Source organism: Orcinus orca, chromosome 1 (genome assembly GCF_937001465.1).
Source record: "Orcinus orca chromosome 1, mOrcOrc1.1, whole genome shotgun sequence".
NCBI lineage: Eukaryota > Metazoa > Chordata > Mammalia > Artiodactyla > Delphinidae > Orcinus > Orcinus orca.
Window position 1 is genome coordinate 197,781,958 of NC_064559.1, and position 24,267 is coordinate 197,806,224.

The 24,267-nt window shown below is 42.6% G+C and overlaps 1 protein-coding gene and 1 non-coding gene across 3 annotated transcripts in view; both read right to left on the reverse strand.

Moving 5' to 3' along the window:
* Window positions 1-3,640: 3,640 nt before the first annotated feature.
* Window positions 3,641-24,267, reverse strand: part of MICOS10 (mitochondrial contact site and cristae organizing system subunit 10) — a 35,996-nt gene continuing 15,369 nt past the window's right edge. The window contains exons 2-5 of one of the 2 annotated variants that reach the window (XR_007478375.1): window positions 7,512-7,559; window positions 6,070-6,179; window positions 4,000-4,076; window positions 3,641-3,890 (exon numbers count right to left, since the gene is read on the reverse strand). Coding sequence is in view for 1 of the 2 variants with exons in the window: in XM_004272478.3 (XP_004272526.1) it covers window positions 3,876-3,890; window positions 6,070-6,179; window positions 7,512-7,559 (173 nt within the window). In the remaining variant the exon portion in view is untranslated. The remainder of the gene's footprint in view (window positions 3,891-3,999; window positions 4,077-6,069; window positions 6,180-7,511; window positions 7,560-24,267) is intronic. The other variant, XM_004272478.3, reaches the window with a different exon arrangement.
* Window positions 19,790-19,898, reverse strand: LOC117202396 (U6 spliceosomal RNA). Its single transcript, XR_004484736.1, has one exon. It is a non-coding gene; the product is annotated as a U6 spliceosomal RNA (small nuclear RNA).

Here is a 24,267-nt window from a genome sequence, read left to right on the forward strand (position 1 = left end):
ACAGCACTGAGGCCGTGTGCTCAGTAAGTAACTCTGGTCTTTGAAAAGCTCAGGTGGAGTTTCAGGAGGCTTTACTCGTGCATGTCTCAATGGAGAAGGGTGAAAACAAATGACACTGATGCTTATTCATGAAGATGCACAGTATGGTGTTTTCCAACAATTTTTAGGCGTTTAATCACCAGGAACTCATTTGAGACACCCATTCTCTCCCTCAGATCTTGCTAACTTAGACTCAAAGAGCCAACTCCTTGAACCCAAGGATTATGCCCTCTTCCTGTTCTAGAACAGTCCCCTGACTACCTACCATTAATACCATGTGCTCTATTCTGATTCAAATAGCAGCATCTGCTTTTTAAATACTTGTGTTAGCATATATATTTGACCCACAATGTCTGTAAGGTAGAAATCATCCTTTCCTCTCTTTACAGATGAGGAAACTGAAGTTTGAAGAGACTAAGCAACTCCCACCGTCACATGGCAAGTTAAGTGGTGGAGGAGGGACTCGGACCCAGGTCGTCCAGCTGGGAACCCTAAGCTCTTCCCGTGGAGGCCCTGCCCCTCCCTTGTTCCCTGCTCCCTGCCCGTGCCCTCCCTTCGAGGCACTTTACTGCTGGAGCAGTCACCCTGACTCTCACCCATGTTCCACACAAGACTGCTCAGCAAACACGGGAACGTCTGCCCTGCTCCTGCCAGGTCTGTTTACCCCAGCATCATACTTTAGTGTCCGAGGGGAAGTGGTGTTTGCAGCACACTTAGAGAAAAGAGTGGTGATAACTTCCAGATGAGCTTGTGATTCTAAATTTAACATTCCTTTCGGTACTGAGAATTTCCACTTTCCCCCTTCCACCCCTTGGCATTTATGTAATTATAAAGCATGCCACAGGAGATCGTTTGTCTCAGCACCACTCGGGATGAAGGCTGTTCCAGCCCCATCAAGTACATCCTTGTGGAAAGACTTTGCAGAATTTACTTGGACAGGTTCAAAAATAGTCCTTCAACAATACAATCAGATTGAACCATGACAAGTAAAATATAATTATGGCTTGGTTACATTAAAAAAAAAAAGTAAACAGTGAGGTTTGGGAAAACTAAAAGCAAAAGTACATAGATATTTCCTTCATCCCCAATTTCTGCATCTCCTGCAAGCAGGATTTCAAGACTGCATCCATGGATCTTTTGAAATGGGTGAGAGAGGATGACAATCAAGGAGACAGCTCAACAGAGTGTGTTCTGAGGCCATTTCTCAGAACAAAGGCATACTTCTGCACAAGGCAAATGCAGCCTGATAAAGGCTCCCCCAGTGGGTTCTCAGAATGCCAAAGTCATTCACCTAAATGAGTTCAAAATACATATTGTTCTGGGCCAAATTATACAGTGTCAAGTTCAGACTGTATGGATTTATATATGTTGGCAGGGCAGGCCACTTTTGGGGCGCCACAGCTTTATCCCAGTATCCTGTGCCCAGTTGGGTTCCCATCACTCTCTCCCCAAACCCATGAATTTCCTTGTATTTGGTTCCAGAAGTGCAGACAAAAAGCAAAGTTTCACAGGCCCACAAGGGAACAGGGCCCCAGAGGACTTGAATTTCTGATGAAACTTAAAGTAGAACAGAATGTGTGCCTTTGCCAACAAGCTGGGACTTTCTGAAAGGTGATTTGAGACGGGAGCAGGGAGAGGGGACAAGATCGAGCATTGTGCTTTGGGCCAGTCTCTGCTAAGAGCTACAAGGCGGGAATACAAAGTACTCTGGAGTTAAAGCAAACAGCCAATGCTTCCCTTGGCTGGCCTTTGCCCAGAACTATTCCCTCACAGAGCTCAGTTTCTCAAAACACACAACTGGTGTTTCAAAGATGCCGGGCAAAGGGGTCCATCCGAATAAATGCCTAAAACCTAATAACGAATGACATAGAGAAGTCTGATTCCAGTGTCCATTTCCACTCCATATTCTACTGACACATCTAGAGAATTAGTGGGCATGCTGTGTTTTCTGTTTTTGTCTTTTTTCGGAGGGGACCTGTTATTCTCTCTGCCTGAATAAAGATGGAAGAATTGGGAGGAAACAGTAACTTTTAAAGCGAATATGGAGAAAAGTGTAAGAGATGAAACGGGTTGTAAGGTTATTTTTCTTTCAATTACATGAGTGTCTTGATCATGGAATGAAGAGGGCAGAGTGAAAAGCAGCGGAATGGCTATGGCAGGCCAGGGCCATGACTTCCAGTCCTGGGCTCAGGCCCATCTTTGGGCTTCAACTGATCCAAAGAAATGAAACAGCCCAGAGAGCAGAGGAGCCTGGACAGTTTGTAGGGCCGAGAGCCACTGCTGCCTGTTTTGGTCCAGAGTTTAGCACACCTTTCTGGGAAGGGGGCTGGGGTGAAGGACGAGGAAGGAAAAGGGGAGAAGGTATACCTACACTTACAAGAATTGTCTAATCACTGTTCCTGAATTGGGGTCAGACACCAGCTCCACCCTGATGCCCACCCCATCCCTCCACACCTCTCCTGCCCCTGCATACTCGGGCTATACTGACCTTCTTGTGGTTCCCCAACAATAAAACGCATTGCCATGATTCTGAGCCTTTGCAAAAGCTACCTTCCCTCTCTTCCTGTCTGTCTGGAAGGTCCAATGAACTTCAAGCTTCAGCCCGCGTTCTCCCCTCCTCTGCCAGGCCGTCCTAAGGAGACTTAGCTGCTCCTTCTCCTTTGCTCTCACTGCACTTTGTCTACACTACTCCTCGTCCAGTGTCAGAAAGGGTTTGAGTGTCTGTCTTTGCTTCAGACTCTAAGCTCCTTAAAGGGGCCTGTGTCTTGTCTCTCATCCATTTATCTCTGCTGCCTATAACAGTGCTCAGCTCACGGCAGATGCTCAATCAGCATTTAAAGGGACAAGTGGGATCAAGTTCCACCCATCTTAATTTTATTATAAAGAGGGAGAAATAAGATCTGAAAGACTGAGCTCTGAGATTCTGCACATTTTTAGAAGAAATTGCTACAATACTACTTTTGTGTCTAGCCTCCCTGGTTCAAGTGAAACCAAAGGTATAAATTCACAGAGGGGCATGAGTAGTGGCCCTTTTGTCCCCAGACTTCAGCTGCTATGTGAAGATGAAATCAACCCCAAACATGGCCTTCCGGCCAGCTGTGTGAGCCACGAGCTCTCCCCAGCCCCCAGGACAAAGCCCCCAGTGCTGAGGCCCGGACGGTGTCGAGCTCCTTGAAGCTGTGGGGAATCATGCCATCAATGGAGTGGGCCACTGACAGACACAGCGAGGTCCCGTACCTGCCAAGACAGCCCACTACCCGACCTCAGCGCAGCAGACACAGCTGAGACGTGCCCAGCCAGGGCCGATGATGAGAACACAGGGTTTTAAAGAACGGCCAGAGCAAGCGAGGATCCTCAAGGCATTTGTCATCTTCTTCGGACAACGCGGCAGCACTCTCCAAGCTCCGATTTATGAGGTGGAAGCAGCTCTGAAACTACACGTTAAGGGGCGAGTGGGGAGGAATGCACAACGGCTGTGGTTCCAGTAAGGCTCTAAAGAGAGGCTGGGACCAGGCGGTTACAGCTGCTGGCAGTCCAAATATACTTTTCCTCCTGCTCAGAGACCCTTTAAAGGCAAAGAAACGCAGGCAATGCGCTGGGCTGCCTATTTTTGTTTCATTTATTTCTTTCAAGACCACCTCCTTGCAATTTCCAGAGAGAAAATACAAAACAAGAAACAGACTTGGTTTCAAATACATAAACAGTGTGCTGGAGTTTAAAGCATTACTGATAACATTGTTACAGAAGAGTGTCAGCTTACTCCAGGGCACTTCAGTATTCCTGAGGAATAAACGTGATTTCTCTTTCCCTCCCACCGGGATGTTCTCAGACGTGAGTCACTGCTCCTGCTCCTGTAAGGAAGGACACTCAGGTTAGAACTGTGCACACAGCGTTCCGACAACCCTCTCTAACTTGCTGCTGCAGGTCAGACCCAGAGGACCGACGGGCCCCAAGCCTTACCACTCTGTTTGCTTTAAATCTGTCTCACAAGAGGACTGTATCCTTCCAGCCCAGGTTCTTCAGAGTGGCTCCTCAATCTTTGAGGGGGGAAAATAGAAAAGGAACGCAACAGGGCTGAACAGTCTGTACCTGGATAACTATATTCCTAAAACCCATCAAAGGGACGGATCCCAGGTGACTGGAAAGAGCATGGCTCTGGAATCAAATGGCCTACCAATGACAGGAACTTCGGCAAGCTTCTTAAACCTCAGTGAAATTCGGCCTTCTCATCTGCTGAATGAGGGTAGTAAAACCTCTCTCACAAATCTACTGGGAGAGAGGTCTAGAGAAAGAATGTAAAGATGGAGCGCCTAGGATGGTCCACAGGTCATAGCAGGCACTCCGCAAGCAATTACCATGATATGACTACATTGAAAAAGCCCCAAGTTGGGATTTTGTTCCTCTTTTCAGAGAATGGAGGATGACGACATCAAGGCACAGACTCCAGTTCAGATAAAGTTACAAAAGGCCATTTTGGAGCCGTACGCACAAGGCTGTAAATACTGTAACAATATTTTCCACAGTAACTCTCAGCCGTTAAATACATCCACATATAACCACCCCTGAGCCATTTATCCATGAGAACTCAGTTTGGAACAATGAAAACATTTCAAACAATTAAAAGACCTGAAGCTCCTCTCCCTGTTCCTTTATGTTCTCCTCTAACTTCAGCCGTGGTGCCAAGAGAGCGAGGCGCCAGGGAGCAGTGGAAAGCGCCTGTCGTCAGCGCTGACGCCCCGCAGCTGCGCCTCTGCTCACTTGCGCTGTCCCTCTGATCAGCTCACCCTGGCTCTGGCGCGGGGACGGGGCATGACTACAGAGGGCCTGCGAGACGCCTGCCCGGCTTCCCCACTGGCCGACTCCCCTGCTCCCAGTCCCCTCCCCAGGCCCGCACCGGCTGTTCAGTAGGCAGCTGACCCTCTGAGCACGTTCTCAGATAGAGGCTACCGAGCTGTGGTGGCATACTGTCATTTAAGATTCGGCCACCCTTGTGGCTACAGCTTTTGACCAGAACTGGGACACTCATTTGTACCTCCTTTTCTGCCCTACTTGTTATTATGGTGGAACAACAAACGAGTCTGTCACCCTTTCTTAGTTGGCCTCAATTATAATAACCAACATTTCTATTTATATATATATATAGCACCTCATAGCTTAAAAACATTTCACATTTAATCCTCACAACAACCCTGTAGGCAGAAATTACTACCCTCATTTTACAGACAGAAAACAATCTCAGAAGTGAAAAACTCAAGAGCACATAGAAAGCAAGTGATGGACCAGGACTCACATCTGGGTGTCCTGGCTTCTGTGCTCTTTCCACTGGCCCCCTGCTGCTGCCCAGATCACAGTGATTCTAGCTCAAGGGTAACCAAGAAAGTAGATGATTCTACACATCCAGAGAATGTGAAGCTCTTCATGAAGCTTGTGTTGCTATAAAGGTTATGCCTTAATAAGCCTGAGGCCGTTAGCACATCTAATAAGACATACAATTTATTTCATTCATTCATTTTACATTTATTTGAGCACCTACTTTGTTCCAGGCCCTGGGGATACAAAAATAAATACCACCTCTGTCCAAAGGGCTGCTACACACAAAAACCTTAGGAACCGTGCTACCTCCTTCCTCTTGAGGCATGTGTTACACTTTTTCATCCTGTCTGCATCATTAAAAACCCATCTGTAGACAAGGACTTCGGCAGAATCATGTGGGACTCACAGTCAAGAACCTGCGCTCTTCAGTAGAAAGCAGAATAATGGCTGAGTTCAGAAGTCTTTAGGTTTAGCTTGAACGTGTGTGAGATGTTTACAGGGCACTCTGAGATCTCGAACACAAGTGCTACCTACAGGTATCAGATATTTAATACGGATCTACTTTACCCTAAGGATAAACGCTGAGGCAGACTCCTGAGCACTTAGGGTCTCGGTGGTGCCGCAGTGACATGACAGTGTATTTATCAACTATATGCGCTCTAAAGAATTCTGCGGGGACTCAGGAGAAAGAAAGAGAAATATCAACTCTGTACATACTTTGACATATTTTCCATGTAGAAGATATGGAGCCTGGAAATCATGCTGACAGTTGGAGTAGGCCATTCCCAAGCCCATTCCAGAGCCAAAGGCTAATGGCCACATTCTTCCTGGTGAGCAGAAAAGGAAAATCCCAATAGGGAACCATTAAGAGAAAATAAAGCTTTTCTCCAGCTTAAATACATTTGCTTAGGGTTCAATAAATACTCCACATGCATCATACTGTTGACTATAATATGCCACACACTTCTGTCAACGTTTAATCACCAGCCAAAAAATGGGAAAGGGGGCTCTATTAAGTACCCATGCTGCTAGATTTGAGGTATTAATAAGCCGTACAATATGAAAACAGCAGACACAGTTGAACCTCTTAACTTTTCTATGTCAGTTCTAACCATTTGCTCATATTAACTAACTCTTAAACTTAGAAATAAAACCACCTTTCGGTAAGGTCTTTGAATTTTTAAAATATGTAAGAATTTCTGGAACTTCCCTGGTGGCGCAGTGGTTAAGAATCCGCCTGCCAATGCAGGGGACATGGGTTCGAGCCCTGGTCCAGGAAGATCCCACGTGCCTCGGAGCAACTAAGCCCGTGCGCCACAACTACTGAGCCCACGTGCTGCAACTACTGAAGCCCGCACGCCTAGAGCCCGTGCTCTGCAACAAGAGAAGCCACCGCGATGAGAAGCCCGTGCACTGCAATGAAGAGCAGACTGCTGCCTCCGCTGCAACTAGAGAAAGCCCACACACAGCAACGAAGACCCAACGCAGCCAAAAATAAATATAAATAAATAAATTTATTTTTTAAAAAATAGAATTTCACCAATATCTACATATTTTGATTCTAGTAAGTCATGAGGTTTTCTTAAGCCAATGCCATGATTATTTCACATCAGCACTATGTGTGAATTATGATTCTCTAGTTGTGTATTCCCCACCAGTTCTTCATGGAAAGAGGTCAAAGTGACCCCTTTGGCTTCTATTCAATATCCAAACTGCAGAAGTTCTTCCACAAAATGAAAGTGACATTTCCTGCCCTTTGCTTAGGAGAATTTTTGGCCAAAAAGCATGGGTATTTCTGGTCTACTTTTTTACTACCAGCAGGACTCTCGTTTTCAAGTTCCTTTAGAAAAACTTATAATTAATTAGAATTATCTGAGAGTGTAGATTTGGCCAAATGACTCACTGGCATAAAGTACAGGCTTTTTTTAATGAAGATATCAGGCACCCTGACTCAATGCTCAGGGGGAATTCTGGAGATGCCCAGCCCATTTTGACCTTTTTTGAGTCCATGGTCTTTGTCTAGCTCATTTTAGAGGCCTACCCAAACCCATAAAAGGATGGACTGGCAGCCATGTAGCCATGCCTTCCAGAAGTGTCCCTGCCATGTGCACCTATACACCAAGACATTATGTTGTAAAGGTAGGAAGAGTCACACTTACTTTTAAAGAAGGTAAGTGAGAAAACAAGTCCTAATCCAAAACCAGTACCTACAAAGAGGGAGGAAAAACATGTTAAATATCTTAATAGTAATGACAAAAACAAAACGAACATTTCATAAATGTGAACACCTATAAAACAGATTTTTTAATTTGGTAGAGAGATGATTTTCTCATTTCTAACCTTCCTTCTTGTTGTCAGAGGCTTTATCTATGACTTTGGTCCCTTTGCCCCAATAGGGTATAAGAACTTTCTTCACCATTCTGTCTAAACAAGTCTTAGGGATGGGAGAACAAACCAGGAGGCAGTTCCCGAGTAGAGGCTCTCTGCACTGCTTGCGAACAGCGTCCAGCACCTTGGGCTCTCCCACCCACCTTCCGCAGCGGTGCCACAGCCAGCACATCAGGGAAACAATGTGAGCAGGAAGCTCCCCTTGTCGTTTCAGCACTTTGAGTGATGGCTACTTTTTGAGGAAGATGCAAAGGAGTGATCCAGAACAGTTGCCAAAGGTTGTCACAAGTCAAACACAAGTCAGAGTGTCCAGAGAGAGGGAAAGCACCTCCTCAAGTGTGAAGATTAATCCCCTCTCCTCATTTTACTCATAGGGCATTTTTAACCACTATCTTTCAAAATAAAAGAACAGATGCAAGCCTCTTTTAATGATCTGGTAGAAAAAAAATTTTTTTAATACCTAATTTTAAATCAAACTTCATAGGAACGTAAGCTTGGGGTTAAAAAAAAACAAAGAAGGTTAAATTCTCATTTTGACCAATATTTCTCAAACCTTGGTCACTGCTACAGTCATAATTTTTGCTAATGCGTACTTCACCTGCACACTTATTTTCTTTGAAAAAACCATCAATGTATGTATTTAATTATATAAATTCAACCTCAACTTAAAAAATATTGGTATAATCATAGATTTGAGTGCTACCTATATTTTTTTCATAAGGTGTGTTAAAATGAATGTAGAACCATTAAAATAAAAACATTTACCTGTGGTACTACTTTAGGAAAAAAAATCATCTCACATACTGTAGAGATACATGTCCCAAACTTTGAGATAAACTTATTTTTCCATTATCAAAAAAGTAAGTTATACATGCCCAGGAAGACAGCTAAGATCTGACTTTTTTTTCCCCAGACTTGACAGATTAATTGTTTTCAGACTCTTCAGAGTATTCGGACGCTCTTTACTAAGTGTCTGCTCCAAGGTCCAACAGAGACCCTGACCAACCTCTTTACAATTAAGCACCACATACAAGTCCCAATTCTCACTTGCCTTAATGGTTTTCAAATATGTGCTGTTGAAATTCCAAGAGCTTCTTTCCTGTCTAACCATGAATTTAGGCTACTGCAGTGTGAACATTCAAAGTACTCCTCAGTCAGCAAACCTGACCTTTCTGCTCCAAACACAGAGAACTTCGTCTTGAGCAAACAAGCTAATCCACACCTTTTTTGCTTCACCTATGCAACAATCCAGCTGATGCTGGCCTGAAGAAAGTGTTTATGCTATTATCCAGAATGATTTCTGATAATTTTCTCTTACCGTCTATAGGTGGCCATGATGTGTGTTTCCTTCCTATGACTATATCCTATACAAATATGAATTTTAATTAAAAATCATTACTTTGTACTGTCCAATAGACTCTGCATTAGGTACTGGTGCCCAACTTTAAAATGCAACATTTGAAGATCACTCATGTCATCCCAATTTCTATGTAATTTAATATAATGATGGAAAACTCATCAGTTTACAGACCACTATAGTTAACCTATTCAAGGCTGTTATAAAGAGAAGGAAAAGGAACAAACATCAGTATTTCCCATGAGTACCCAACATTCCCTCCCTACTCTACCAAAGGAAAAAAAAAAATTATCTTTTAAACCAAACACCACCCTGATATGGTATTACCCCCCAGTTTCCAGATGCAGAAAATAACTTGCTCAAGGACATGCTCAGTTAGTGGAAGAGCAATGAACTGGGCCCAAGTCTGTCAGACTCCAAAGCCACTATACCCACTATGTCCTGACACTGGATTCCCCTACAACTTAAACCCCTAAACAATCACTACCTCCAAGGGAAATTGGAGTGTCAAGATTTCTACTGCCAACGAAGTAGGATACAGCCAAAAACCAAATTGTGCTTCCTATGCAACAGCCCAGAACACTAGGCAACCAGGGTAGTAACAAGTCTGCACAAGGCCAGATGGGCTTGTTCCGATTCATTCCCAGACTAATCCTACAGCACATGTCACAGACACAAGTCTACCTGGTAGGTGTGATTCAAGAACTTCAGGGAAATGGCAACTATCACAATCGATAGTCCTCAGCAAGAATCTGCTGTTGCTTGGTTTATAAAATGGCACAGGATTCAATTTCAAAGCAACTTGCCTCACCCCCTTGCAGCTGGAAGATGAGTAAGACAGTAAATTGGTACTAGAAAATGAGGTAAAGAATTTGGACTGGCCTACAGATTTCAAACCAGGCAATGGGATGGGGAGTTAAGCCAGTAAAAACATAATGGCTTACAATCTGAGCTTTTGGTCTTCTCCATCTGGAAGGCAATTTTTTGGCAAACAAATCAAAAGCCCAAAAGGAAAATATTTCAGCATTTTTCTTGTCCCTCTGATTCCATGCCTGTCTCTCCTATTTTCCCCCAAGGAAAGAAAGCTCTCTGATGCTCAACTTTTCCTAACAGTAGACCAAGAACGATGCTAAACCCACTGCTACCAGTATCACTCAACCACAAAGAGGAGAAATGCTTCAACATCAACCAGTACAGAGCAGAAAATCTTCCCTCTCTAGACTTCATTTAAGTTCAGGTATATGCCTGACCATCCAGTTTTGCTCCGATTAAAGGCATTTACCTGCAAGTATAAATATGAGATCAAAATTACAGTTCAGACTAGCCCAAAGACGGAGTGTACTCTACAGTCTTAGTTAAATTGGGCTGCTACATCTTCAATTCCTATGAGACTTTTCTTCTCCACTTCTATATTTTTAAGACACAAAATATCAAGTCTGTTCTCTTCAGAAAAAATAATATGGAAAATGATGTTTAAATGCCAACGTGTTACTTTAAGTTAGCTACCTCGGTTATTTAAGAGATAAACAGTGGTGGAACTGCTGATGAGTTTTACAGGTTCAAGTTCTCACATGCTCAATTTTCTTTTAAAAGGCAACATGTTGCTTCAAAGAAAGTCCCACCTGATTAGGGGACACCAACTCTGCAGCTGTTTCCACTAAAGATTGGCACCTCTAGGCCAGGTTTAAACTTCATAACAATAAAACATGAAAGGTTTGTCTTACAATGAAAACAAACCAACATGGAAAAGAGAAGAGTTTTCTCTGCCTTTGGCCACTTTTTTTTGTTGTTGCATGACAAGTTCTCTTAGAAGAAAAAGCCAAAGGAAAAAGTACAAAGCATTTTTCACCTTCCCTGGAAGCAAATATTTAACTATGAATAAAATTTATATAACTCTGCCTCCCCTTTTAAGCCTGTTCTTTTGGCCCATGATGTCTGGAATGACAAATAACCCTAAAGTAAAGAAATGCCTGATTGTAGGTACACATCTTCCTAATGGCAAAGTCCACCAAGGGGGGTGGGGAGCAAGGCAAAGAAGCCAAAAAAACAACAAAAAAAACCCCCACCCCATAACAGAGAAGCCTTATGGAATTGACATTAGGCAGGAAGCCCGTGCTCTGAAACCATTTCTTCTGGAAAGGAAAAAGAATTGGCACAAATTCTTTCAGAAAGAAATTACTCTGAATCAATCTAACCCTGCACTTTAGGGCATGCTTAGTGCCCAAAAGGACATCATAAAACCAGCTAGTAGATAAACACACATTTTTAGAAAGAAGCAATTCCTTAACAATTCATCTGATACTATTTCAGTAACAAAACAACAGAGAAGTTGCTCCACTAACTACATAAAAAATACTGCCTCATCACATCCCCAAGTGGAGTTTATAACAAATTTAAAAGAATAACAACCAACAGCAGGATACCAGTGTATACCCTAAGCCACACTTTGTGTGGGGGGGAGCGGAACTATGCTGATGGCCCTCACTGTGACATATGGACCATTTCTAGTTAATCAATGCAACTTTTAGGAAAGTCTTTGCTCTTACCATGCCATATATCATAAAGCTTGACTTCACTGAAATTACTGAGAAAGCAAACATAATCTGCAAGAATTAAGAAGCAGGCTACATAATCTGACTGCAGTCCTGGGGTAGAAATGTACTTTGAATTTTTGGGGGGGCCGCACCGGATGGCATGCAGGATCTTAGTTCCCCGACCGGGGATCAAACCCAGGCCCCCTGCAGTGGAAGCGCGGAGTCTTAACCACTGGATTGCCAGCGAAGTCCCAGAAGTGTACTTTGGATATCAGTCCCTAAGCAGAACAAGTTGGAGCAATAAAGGTTCCTGTGGAATCAACTTTGTAGAAGTCGCAATTGCCAATGGACTTTCAACTGAGGAAGAATAACTCAGTGTTGGGAGAGGCATAAAAAAATCCTTAGAAAGTCACTTAGAAAACATTTCTATGAAAAACTGATCATAGGGGAAAGAAGACCATAGACCCACTTTATTTATCAATAATTGATTATATAATTAAGATCTCACTCCAGCTTATAGTTAACATTTTAAACAAAGCTCCTAAATTCATAAGTCTAATGTGTAGTTATCAATGCTAAATTTTCATCTGCATCTAAAAATTAAACTTGCAAAGCAACTCCATTTTAAGTTTATAATATAACAAGATGTATGAGCAAAACCTTAACTACCACATTCAACTGGCAGCTTATGAAGATGAGAAACTACAGGAACTATAAGCAAGGTTTCAAGATCCTAGGAGCCATGGGCCAAACAACTTTATTCTTAAATGTCTGAAAGAAAAGATACAGCTTCCAAAAAATGAGAGATTTACTCTCCCACTGAGTGGGATGGCAAGAGCACTGATGCTGTCACGAGACAGGCCCAGTTCAGACCGCTGGGCCATCCTCACCAGCCAGCTCTCTGACCTTAGGTCAGTGCTTTAACCTCGCCCGCCCTCAACGTGCTCATCTGTAGAGTGAAAACCATCTCCTAGGGTTGCTGTATTAGGAAAAGGTAAAGGTATCTGCAGTGTCTGACACAGACTTCAATAAAAAGTAGTTAAGTTCTGCTACCTTTCTAAAAAAACTCAAAAGATCTCAAAACTGTAAGGTAATAGTTAAATCCTCTACTAAAACACAACTCCCTGGCTTGTGGAGGATCACATTGTGGGTGAACCACAGATGAAAATCAGAATCTATTTTTCCCACTCTTTGCATAGTTGACTTTATTTCATAGGCATTAGCAACTGTTTATAGAAATACATCAGGTTTTGCTACATGTTTTTTAAAAAATAGGGGATTCCTTCAGACTCACTGCTGAACTAGAACATTTTGCTTTAAGATATAATAAAGATTTTCCTAGAGCTGTCTTGTGTTTAATAAAACTATATTTATGCTTTGAACATGGATTAATATGAAACTGGCCTATTTAGAATGGGTGTGCTTTCCTGTTCAATCATGTTTCTATCAACACTATTACAATCATCAAATGCATTTGTTGTGACAGACAAACAAGAACGTGCTTTTATAGAAAAGTACCCTTGGGACTGAGTTTGGTGAGAATTACATTTCCAAGAAACATTCCTGATTTATGAAAGATGCTCAGGGCCCAATTTATGAGGGGGAAAAAAATAGTTTTAAGTCAACTCCAAACTGTGTTACCTAATCCTTTGAGGCAAAGACAGATTGTCCCAGGTGTCCATGTGTAAATGCCAAGTCATGTGAATTAACCGAGAAAGTGTGCCAGACCAAAGGCCCAGAGATGGTAAATGTGGTCTGTGTTAATCAGCTTCTCACAAGTCAACATTGCTGCAGGGAATGTAGGAAATAGACTAAGAAGGTGGCTATTTTACAAGACCTTAACCTTCCTGTTGCCTATCGGACTAGACAGAGGCTGAAACATCTGTAGGAATTTCTAGGGTGGACATCAAATACCAGGATTCTGATCAGAACAAGTAAAGCAGTCAGCAGAAAGCAGTAAAGATAGGGAAGGTAAATGTGGAAGTCATTACTCGTGTGCTCTGCTTGAAGAAAAGCCAAACTCACAAAAAGGGTCCTTTTAAATGAGTGCATATAGCACATAATCTAGCTTTCAGAATTCTGACAGTCGTACAACTTTCCAAGAATGAAAAAAAGAAACATGGCTGTACACATTTTACTAAAATATAGTTAGTTAATTCACATGTGGGCATAGTATGTAGGAAAATGTGAAGACGCTCTGAAGATTAATTATTAGAGGGACACTGAAAATGAAGAATTATTAAGTTTCAATAAACATAATAAAAGATGCCATGTGTTACATTTATGGGGGGAGGGCGATTTGGAGGTACTAACACTTATAGAGTGGCAGGCACTGTACTACCGTTTCTATATATTATTTCATTTGATCTACAGAACCAGCTATGAGGTGTACTATGATCTTGTCTTACAGAAGAGGAAACAATGTAAAGGGGTTAAGTGACTTACCCAAGTACACACAACTAAAAAGGGGAATTCAAACCCAAGCTGTCTGACTCCAAAATCATGGCTCTTCCCTATCCGCAGAGATAAACCTCAGGGAGAGGTCAGGAGAGCAGCAGGGAGACTACTCTATTGTTACATGACACAAAGTGTTTTTCTGGATTTTCTGGACTGTAGTGCTCTGCATGGGTAATTTATGACTATGTGACTCTTCAATCCCTCAAGAAAACAACAGAAACCACAGATGTTTGACTTATCAAGAGTGATAACAAAACTCTGAAATGACTTAGAATCAATGAGAAACAGTCAACAAGTCAAGCTGGGATGTACTTCCCTCTGCGCACTGGCTGGAGATAAAATGAATTCAAACTGTTCAAAAGGGACAGTTGAACAGTATTCAACTGGTATTTTCCAGCAAGTCCCTTCCCTCTCAATACCTCCAGCCCCTCCTCATCAATATCAGTAACTGGATTCTCATCTTTGTGAAAGTAAATATAAGAATCAGGGGGCTTCCCTGGTGGCTCAGTGGTTGAGAGTCCACCTGCCGATGCAGAGGACACGGGTTCATGCCCCGGTCCGGGAGGATCCCACATGCCGCGGAACGGCTGGGCCTGTGAGCCATGGCCGCTGAGCCTGCGCGTCCGGAGCCTGTGCTCCGCAACGGGAGAGGCCACAACAGTGAGAGGCCCGCGTACTGCAAAAAAAAGAATCAGGGATTCATTATACCCTATGTATACATCATTATAGCTATTACGTTGTTGCCTATTTCTGATTCAAATGAAAAACCAATGGAGAAACAAGAACCAATGGTTTCTTTTCCTTATACATTTACTTGATCTATATTTATTAGCATTTATTAAGTAGAAGGCACTGGGGATAAATTTCTTTCCTCTTGGAGCACATCACTAGAGTATGTAGTGTTTATTCTTCAAAAAGTGCGAAATGTTACCCAGTGGTTACACGTCAGTTATAGGGTTATGTGGACTTGGGGGTAACATAGGTTAAACATGACTGAGAATACTGATTAGGTATGTGGTATGTCTCAGTCCCTGGACAAATTATATACCTTCTCTAGGCGTCAGTTTCTTTCTATAGAAAAACAGGAATACTAATATTGCCTATCCCTGACTGGGGAATAGCAAGGATGAAACAATATAAAATGTGTAAAAAGCTTGGAAAAACAGTGCATTGCACACAGTAATTGTAATTGCCTTCTTTTGCCACAAAAAGCATTTCAAGAACAAATATTTACTGAGCACTGAAGGGCAAGAGTACTGGGTTCAACAAGGGTCAGAAATAAGACAGTCTCTTCCCTGGGGAGCTTGGGATCAAGAAGGAATAACAAGTCAGGTATCCAGAAAACTGAACAAAAGCAGATCCTTGGTGCCGGAAGAGGGACAGTGTTCTGCTGGTTGCCAGGAAGGTGGGAACACATTTAGCAGAGTTTTTGGGTTTTTTTAATCTTCAAGAAAGAAGTGGCATTTGAGTTGTCTTAAATGGTAGACTTTTAACAGCAAGAGTTGGGGAGGGGGGTGGCGCACCCTACCCAGCGGCCACAGAGAAGCAGGGCTTGTGCAGGGAAATGGGAGTGGGGGCAGTCTAGGCGTGTCTCTGAGAGCAGGAGACAAGGCTAGAAAGGGACGGGGGCCTCTGAAGGCACCAGAAGCTGGACCAAGCAGTCTGCACAGCACTTAATTCAGGAGGCAGGGGCTTCCCTGAAGAGTTTTTAGAAAGGCATAACGTGACTGAAGCTGTCCTTTAGGAAGATTCAGCTGACTAAGGTGTGTAGGATTACTTGGAAAAGAAGAGACATTTTGCTGGCAGAATTTACAGGACTTAAGAACTGATTAAGTGTGTGTATGTGTATCTGGGGTTTTGGGGGGAGGGGGGTGCAGTGGGGAAGAAAATGCTGAGAACTTCTGCCTGGATAATTATAAAAACATTGGTGATGGGGCTTCCCTGGTGGCACAGTGGTTAAGAATCCGCCTCCCAATGCAGGGGACACAGGTTCGAGCCCGGGTCCAGGAAGACCCCAATGCCGCAGAGCAACTAAGCCCGTGTGCAACAACTACTGAGCCTGTGCTCTAGAGCCTGCGAGCCACAACTACTGAGCCCGCACACCTAAAGCCCGTGCTCTGCAACAAGAGAGGCCACTGCAATGAGAAGCCTGCGCACCACAACAAAGAGTAGCTCCCGCTTGCCACAACTAGAGAAAGCCCACACACAGCAACAAAGACCCAACACAGCCATAAATAAATAAATAAATAAAAATAAACATTGGTGCTATTTAAAAGTCATCAAATAACCTTTTAATACCAAATTCCCTTAACAAATCTAAAATATAATTTGATTTATAAAAATGCAACATCTACAATGTTTTCATGAACACCAAATAACATCACATAAAGTGAAGAGCATTTGCTAAGCACTAATGCTTCAGGATTAAATTACCTCATTACATCTTCACAATAAACTTCTCTTATTAGCCCCATTTTATAGACCAAGAAACTGAGACACAGAAAGGTTAAGTAACTTGCCTCAGGTCACATGTCTGGGATTTGAACCCAGGCAGTCTGACTCCAGAGACCTCGTCTTCGGTCACCATGTTAACCCTGCCACCGGTGTGACCTCCTCACAGATATACAGTTATTAATCAACCTGACTTACCAAAGGAAACTAAATACCTTCCAAAATTCATCCTAGCCAACACTATGTGTGGGCATTTCCTTCATTACACAAACTGAACACCCACTGTGTGCCAAGCACTATGATAGGCCCCAGGAAATAAGGTTCTGCTCTCAGTAAGTTCATTATTTAGTGTTAGAGCCTACTGATAATTAGAAACTCGAAGTACAAGGAACAATGACAGAAACAGGATGTGCTAGACGCACTGAGAAGGGCATGCAAACCATCCTGGAGGGTTAGAGAAGGGGGCAGGAGAGAAGGGGACGAGAGAAACGCACTACGAGGAGCTCCCGGTCACTAAATTACGGTGTGCAGTGGGAGATAAAGCCAGACAGTCTCCTATGGCAAACTACGGATCTTGGCCTCTATTACAAGCAGTAGGGAAGCAGTGGCAGAAATTAAGCAAGGAAACAACATATCAGATGTGTACTTTACAACAGTCCACTCACAGCAATGAGGACAGATTTGAAGGCTCCATCCAAGATGGAGACACCAGTTAGGAGAAAGCCATTGCAGTAGGCCAGGTGGGAGCTAGGTCCACGCTTCTGATTCTCCCTTCTCTGCTATCTGACTGAAAAATGTGACCCTACATACTTTGATCTCTCCTCAACACCACACTCCCCCCATCCCCTGCCTTTGTGTACTCCATGCCTAGCAGAAATGCGAGACGGTACTAAAGGTAAGCAGGACTAAAGGTAAGCAGGACGGGTTAAAGCACAACTCTGACCAGGGATTAGGAATTTCTGAGGAGTGGGAGTGACCACACTTTATGATGATTCTTAGATAAGGGATGCTTAGGTAAAGATATAGTCATGGACAGAGATGCAGAGATGGAAAAGGGGGTCAAATATTTTAAAAATATACCAATGGTTTTGCAATTAAGGTAGTGTTGGTGCAAATGGTGACTATCCCAGACCAGCATTCACAGAAGTGTGGGAATGGCTTGTCTGAATTTCGGGGACCTCTGTGAGCAAGGAGCTTTTTCCTTGCTGTTCAAATCTGGCTCTCAGGCTTCCCTGGTGGCGCCGTGGTTAAAAGTCCGCCTGCCAATGGAGGGGACACGGGTTCAAGCCCTGATCCGGGAAGATCCCACACGCCGTGAAACAACTAAGCCTGTGCGCCACAACTACTGAGCCTGCGCTCTAGAGCCCGTGCGCTACAACTAATGAGCCTGCGAGCCACAACTACTGAAGCCCACACACCAGGAGCCCATGCTCCGCAACCAGAGAAGCTACCGCAATGAGAAGCCCACGCACTGCAACCAAGAGTAGCCCCCGCTCGCCGCAACTAGAGAAAGCCCACACACAGCAACGAAGACCCAGCACAGCCAAAATTAAATAAAATTTTTAAATTAATTAATTTAATTTAAATGTCTTCTTAAAAATCTGGCTCTCATAAGGTGCCCAAGACTATGAGGTTTAGGAAACAGCACCCAGCTGACTTTCTATTACAGTAGTATTCTACAGTCATTCTTTCTTTTTCTGTTTTTTAAAATGTATTTATTTATTTATTTATTTATGGCTGCATTGGGTCTTCACTGCTGTGCACGGGCTTTCTCTAGTTGCAGCGAGCAGGGGCTACTCTTCGTTGCAGTGAGCAGGCTTCTCATTGTGGTGGCTTCTCTTGTTGTGGAGCACAGGCTCTAAGCGCATGGGCTTCAGTAGTTGTGGCTCGCGGGCTCTAGAGCACAGGCTCAGTAGTTGTGGCTCACGGGCTTAGCTGCTCCGCGGCATGTGGGATCTTCCTGGACCAGGACTCGAACCCGTGTCCCCTGCATTGGCAGGCGGATTCTTAATCACTGTGCCACCAGGGAAGCCTACAGTCTTTCTTAAAGGCGTAAGTACTCTACAAAGCCCCATAAATAAACCTCTCCAAATCCCTGGACTTGCATACATTAAGAAACCAAAAATTTAGTTTTCATACACTGAGTGAAGAAAAAACAAGTCTTCCAAAAGATAAGCTATGCACTGAAATAAAATGAACTTCAAGTTGCAATTGGAACAAGGGGAAAAAAGTAATTTTTTCAATGGTCACAGCCAATCTCTTCTGGGAAAACATAAGATTAGTAGCATTTATACTAATGTCAAGACAACATAAGATTAGAGCAGTAATATACTGTATTTTTGCTTCTAATCAGAGGGGGATATTATAAGCTCACATACAGGCTTACGCTGAAATGGTTAAAAAAAAAATTCCTACAACTCATGGACTTCAATGTAGTCATCTGAAATGATGCCAAGAAACTAGCAGCTTTCTTAGGACTACCCTCCTAGTAAAAAGTGAATTATGTTGCTCAAATCATTTGCTTCAGTTAATCATTTAAAATCTATCAAAAAGGAATTCTCGGGCTTCCCTGGTGGCGCAGTGGTTGAGAGTCCGCCTGCCGATGCAGGGGACACGGGTTTGTGCCCCGGTCCGGGAGGATCCCACATGCCGCGGAGCGGCTGGGCCTGTGAGCCATGGCCACTGAGCCTGCGCGTCCGGAGCCTGTGCTCTGCAACGGGAGAGGCCACAACGGTGAGAGGCCCGCGTACCGCAAAAAAACAAACAAACAAAAAAAAACAAACAAAAAAGGAATTCTGAGTAGTTTATATGTGCAGGTTCTCACAAACAATCAGAAACATTTGTTTCTAACATTTATCAAAATAAAGTAGGTCTACAAATCCGTCAACAATTATGTCAGAGTGTTATAATAATTACAAATTATCCTAAGCATTCTAATGCAGGTTTAGGTTGGATAAAGAAAACGGAAGTAAAAGCAATGGATTTCAATTCCTCCCATATACACTGTTAACTATTAATCAAATTCTACCTGAAGAAATACACAATTGAAGCAACTTGGTCGTGGGTCTCTATTATGTTAAACAAGCACCTGGGCCACACTGCAATCTGCCCCCCCATCTGCCCTCTCTCCCAGACACATCTCACTTGTACCATTTTTCTAAATGGCTCCCCATCCTCCATTAATATTGACCATATTTTCATATCCCATATTCTTCCAAAATGTTATTCTAAGTGGTACCCCCCCCTTTCTTTAAATATGGAATGCTTCACGAATTTGTGTCATCCTTGCTCGGGGGCCATGCTAACCTTCGCTGTATCATTCCATTTTTTTTTAGTATATGTGCTGCAGAAGTGAGCACACCTCTTTATCCTTTATTTCTTGTTCTTATCATGCTTTCTAAAAAGCATTTCAGGGACTTCCCTCGTGGTCCAGTGGTTAAGAATCCGCCTTCCAATGCAGGGGACGCGGGTTCAATCCCTGCTCAGGGAACTAAGATCCCACATGCCGCAGGGCAACTAAGCTCACATGCCACAACTAGAGAGCCCACGTGCCGCAACTACAGAGCCCAAATGCTCTGGAGCCCATGCCACAAAACTAGAGAGAAGCCCTCGCACCGCAACGAAAGATCCCAAGTGCCCCAACTAAGACCCAATGCAGCCAAAAATAAATAAATAAATAAATAAATCTAAAAATAAATAAATAAAAAGCATTTCAAATTCACTCCACTTCTTTTAAAAATGACAAGTTAAGGGCTTCCCTGGTGGCGCAGTGGTTGAGAGTCTGCCTGCTGATGCAGGGGACATGGGTTCGTGTCCCAGTCCGGGAAGATCCCACATGCCGCGGAGCGGCTGGGCCCGTGAGCCATGACCGCTGAGCCTGCGCGTCCGGAGCCTGTGCTCCACAACGGGAGAGGCCAAAATAGTGAGAGGCCCGCGTACCGCAAAAAAAAAAAAAAAAAAAAGAGAAGTTAAATTGTTAATAATCATTATCTAGATTCCAATGGACTTCCACTTTAAGTAATACAGTTCTTTTTTTTTTACAAGTATGTATTTAGTCAAAAAAAAAAAGACCTAAAAATTATAAGCTATGCTTTCTTTAAAGTCATTCTAGGGAACTCCCTGGTGGTCCAGTGGTTAGGACTCCACGATTTCACTGCTGAGGGAGCGGGTTCAATCTCTGGTCAGGGAACTAGGATCCCAGAAGCCATGCGGTGTGGCCAAATTAAAAAAAAAAAAAAGTCATTCTAATTATCCTGTTTGTGCCTTTTTCTTTTTTTTTCCACTTCATTTCCCATTATGTTTCTGCTGAAAGAGTCTGTGTGTACAGATGTACTATATGTATGAATATTCGACCCTGTGTTGGGTGAGTGTAGTCTGGCAGGGCTGTGGCAGGGGAGTCATAAAGAATGAGAAGTCTAGGGAAGTTACATTTGTCATGGGCAGGATTTCTCAACCTTGACTGCTGACATTTGGGGCTGGTACTCCTTTGTCGTGGGTGCTGTTGTTTTAGCGGCATCCCTGTCCACGACCCACCAGATGTCAGTACCCCCCACTCCCCCATCCCCCAGTATGGCAACCATACATGGCACCAAACACTGCCAAATGTCCCTGGGGTGAGGGGGTACTTCACCCCCAGTCTAGGGGTTTACAGTTTATAAAATACTTTCACAACCATTAGGTTATTATCTAATCCTGGGCTTCAACAAAACCATGTAGAGATTAGCATCCCAAATTTACAGAAGAGGAAACTGAGGCTCAAAGAAGCCAAAGACTGTCCCAAGCTCACTCGGCTCAAGGCCCACCCTTTCTTTTTTGGCTGCACCGTGCAAAATGGTACACGACCAGGGATTGAGCCCGGGCCACAGCAGTGAAAGCACCGAGTCCCAACCACTAGACCACCAGGGAATTCCCAAGGCCGACTCTTCTTTCAATGTCCCACACACCGGTTTTCCAGCTGAAGGAGGTTAACACTGCAGGCCCTCAGTTTCCTCACCCTTACAGTGAGAGGCTGGACACAATTCCGTTCCTTCTTCCTCTTCTTTCTTTCAAAGCAGAAAGCCTTTCTTCCAGAGAAATCTTCTTTGAAAGCCCGGTACATTCAAAAGATAAAACTAAGCTGCTATTTGAGGAGTCCAAGTAGCAACCAGGCCCTACCCTCCTGAACCCTGTACTTGTCCCCAGATGGGCCCCACAAACTCTAGGGCTCTATAGACCACATTTTGAAAACATGATAAACTCCCCTGTTTGTTGTAACATATAAGTTATATGATTCTAGATAGCCATTTCTCAGTTAGAAATGGTCTCTAGCTGAAATAGGAAGCAAACACATTCAATAGAAATGTTATCTTAAACAGAGATCCAAACTACGTTACTGACTGGTCAGTGGTAGGAGAATGAAGAGTGTGTGTGTGTGTGTGCGCCCCAAGTGTGTGGGACCCCAGTGACTGGGTAAATCCAGGAGGAGTTGTAAAGCAGCAGTCTCGTGGACAAATCTATCCAATATCCAGAACAGAAAGAAACAGGTTCCAAACAAATCACTCTGTATGAACAGACCCTGGGAAACACATCTCAAATTCTCCAGACATCATTTTTCCAATCTGTTAAATGAAACGGTTGAAATCACTGTTTTCAGTCTTTTTCCCCCCAAAGCATTCAAATTATTTTTCCAAATAAAATCGTATGCAGAAAACATATAAATACAACAGATCAAAGTAGAGTTGCTCTGTTTGGGCAGGGGGAGGGGACTGGGCTGAAAGCCTGACTAGAAATCCACTTGCTCGGCCTTCCCTTTCTGCTCTGTACCTAGCCCCCCTCCGCCAGTGGCAACCACTAGGGTACTTTGGAAGACATTTAAAAACCACTAGACCAAATGAATCCCTAAGGTTCCTTCCAGCTCTAATAATCTATCATTCTGTAAGTCTATGTATTCATGGAAGTTATTCAACTGGGGCCAAACAAGGAAAGCAACAATGGGACATCACGTCCACACCAAGAGCAAATCCCATTAACTTGTCAATCAATGAGAAACTTCATTTATAGGTACCAGTGTAATTTCAAAGTTAGTGAAAAGCTTATTTAAACTAACCTATTAAATAACAAAACTAGAGTTAACATATTTACTTAAAGATTATTCATAGTCCTCAACTGTAGGAACCAAATGAACTCTAAATAATTTTTTGAACAGAAATTGTTCTCACATTTATTTCCTTACATCATAAAAAGAGCAAAGTTAATGATCCTCCCCACCAAGCATCATTATTATTCCAAGAAGTAATTTGGATAAAGTTTATTGTTTATCATTCCATTTATATAAGTAGGATCGTTTATCACACATGATGTTCTAAAATTTGCTTTTCTCACTTTATGATTATCAAGGACACCTTTCAAGGACATATATATAAGACTTTTTGTGAACATGTTTTCATTTCTCCTGAGTAAATAAATACCCAGGAGTAGAATGAATAGATGGTATGTTTAACTTTATAAGAAACTGCCAGTTTTACAAAATGATTGTGCCATTATACTTTCCCAACAACAGTGTACAAGAATTCCAGTTGCTCCACATCCTAGAAAACCTTTAATGTTGTCAGTCTTTTAAACTATTTTAATGGGTGTATAGGGGTATCTCATGATTTTAATTTGCATTTCCCCAACACCCATTGATGTTAACATCTTTTCATGTTCTTATTTGCCATTAGTATAACTTCTTTTGCAAAGAATCTTTTCAAATATTTTACCAATTTTCTTAGACGGATTGTCTTCTTATGATGAAATTTTAAAATTCTTTATTCTGGAAACAAGTCCTTTATCAGATATATGTATTGCAAATATTCTCTCCCATTCTGTGGCTTGCCTTTTTTTGTTCTCTTAATGGTGTCTTTCAAAGAGCAAGTTTTAAATTTTGATCAAATCCAGCATATCAATTTTTTTCTTTGTGATTTTGCTTTCTGTGACCTAAGAAATCTTTTTTCTTTAAGGAATCTTTTTGAACTCAAGGTCACAAAGATTTTTCTCCTATGCTTTCTTTTAGAAATATTTAGTTTTAGCTTTTACATGTCTGTGATTCTTCAAGTTAATTCTTATGTATGATATGTATTTTTATGTATGATAATGAGGTTCATTTCTTTTCTCTCTATGGATACCCAGTTATTCTAGCACAATTTCTTGAAAAGATTTTCCTTTCCCCATTAAACTGCTTTGGCATCTTTGTCAAAAATGAATTGACAATATATTTATGGGTCTATTTCTAGACACTAGCCAATCTCACCAATTTATACGTGTATCCCTTCTCCAACACCACACTGTCTTGTTTACTGAAGCTTTACAGTAAGTCTTGAAATCAGGTAATGTTAGTCTTCCAACTTTGTTTTTCTTTTAAAAAATTGCTTTGGGGACTTCCCTGGCAGTTCAGTGGTTAAGACGCTGCGCTTCCACTGCAGGGGGCAAGGGTTCGATCCCTGGTTCGGGAACTAAGATCCCGCATGCCTCAGGGCACAGCCAAAAAAAAAAAAAATCACTTTGTTTTGGATTGTTTACATTTTCATGTGGATTTTTAAATGAACTTCTCAATTTCTACAAGTATCTTTGAGCATTATTTTTCTTGCTGAAAAAGAGATAATATAAACTTCCTCACTGAATTGCTAGTAGAGTAAAAAAGGGATAATATATTACTGTGCCAAATACGGTGGCACATAACAGGTATTCAATTAATGTTAACTTCCTCTCTCT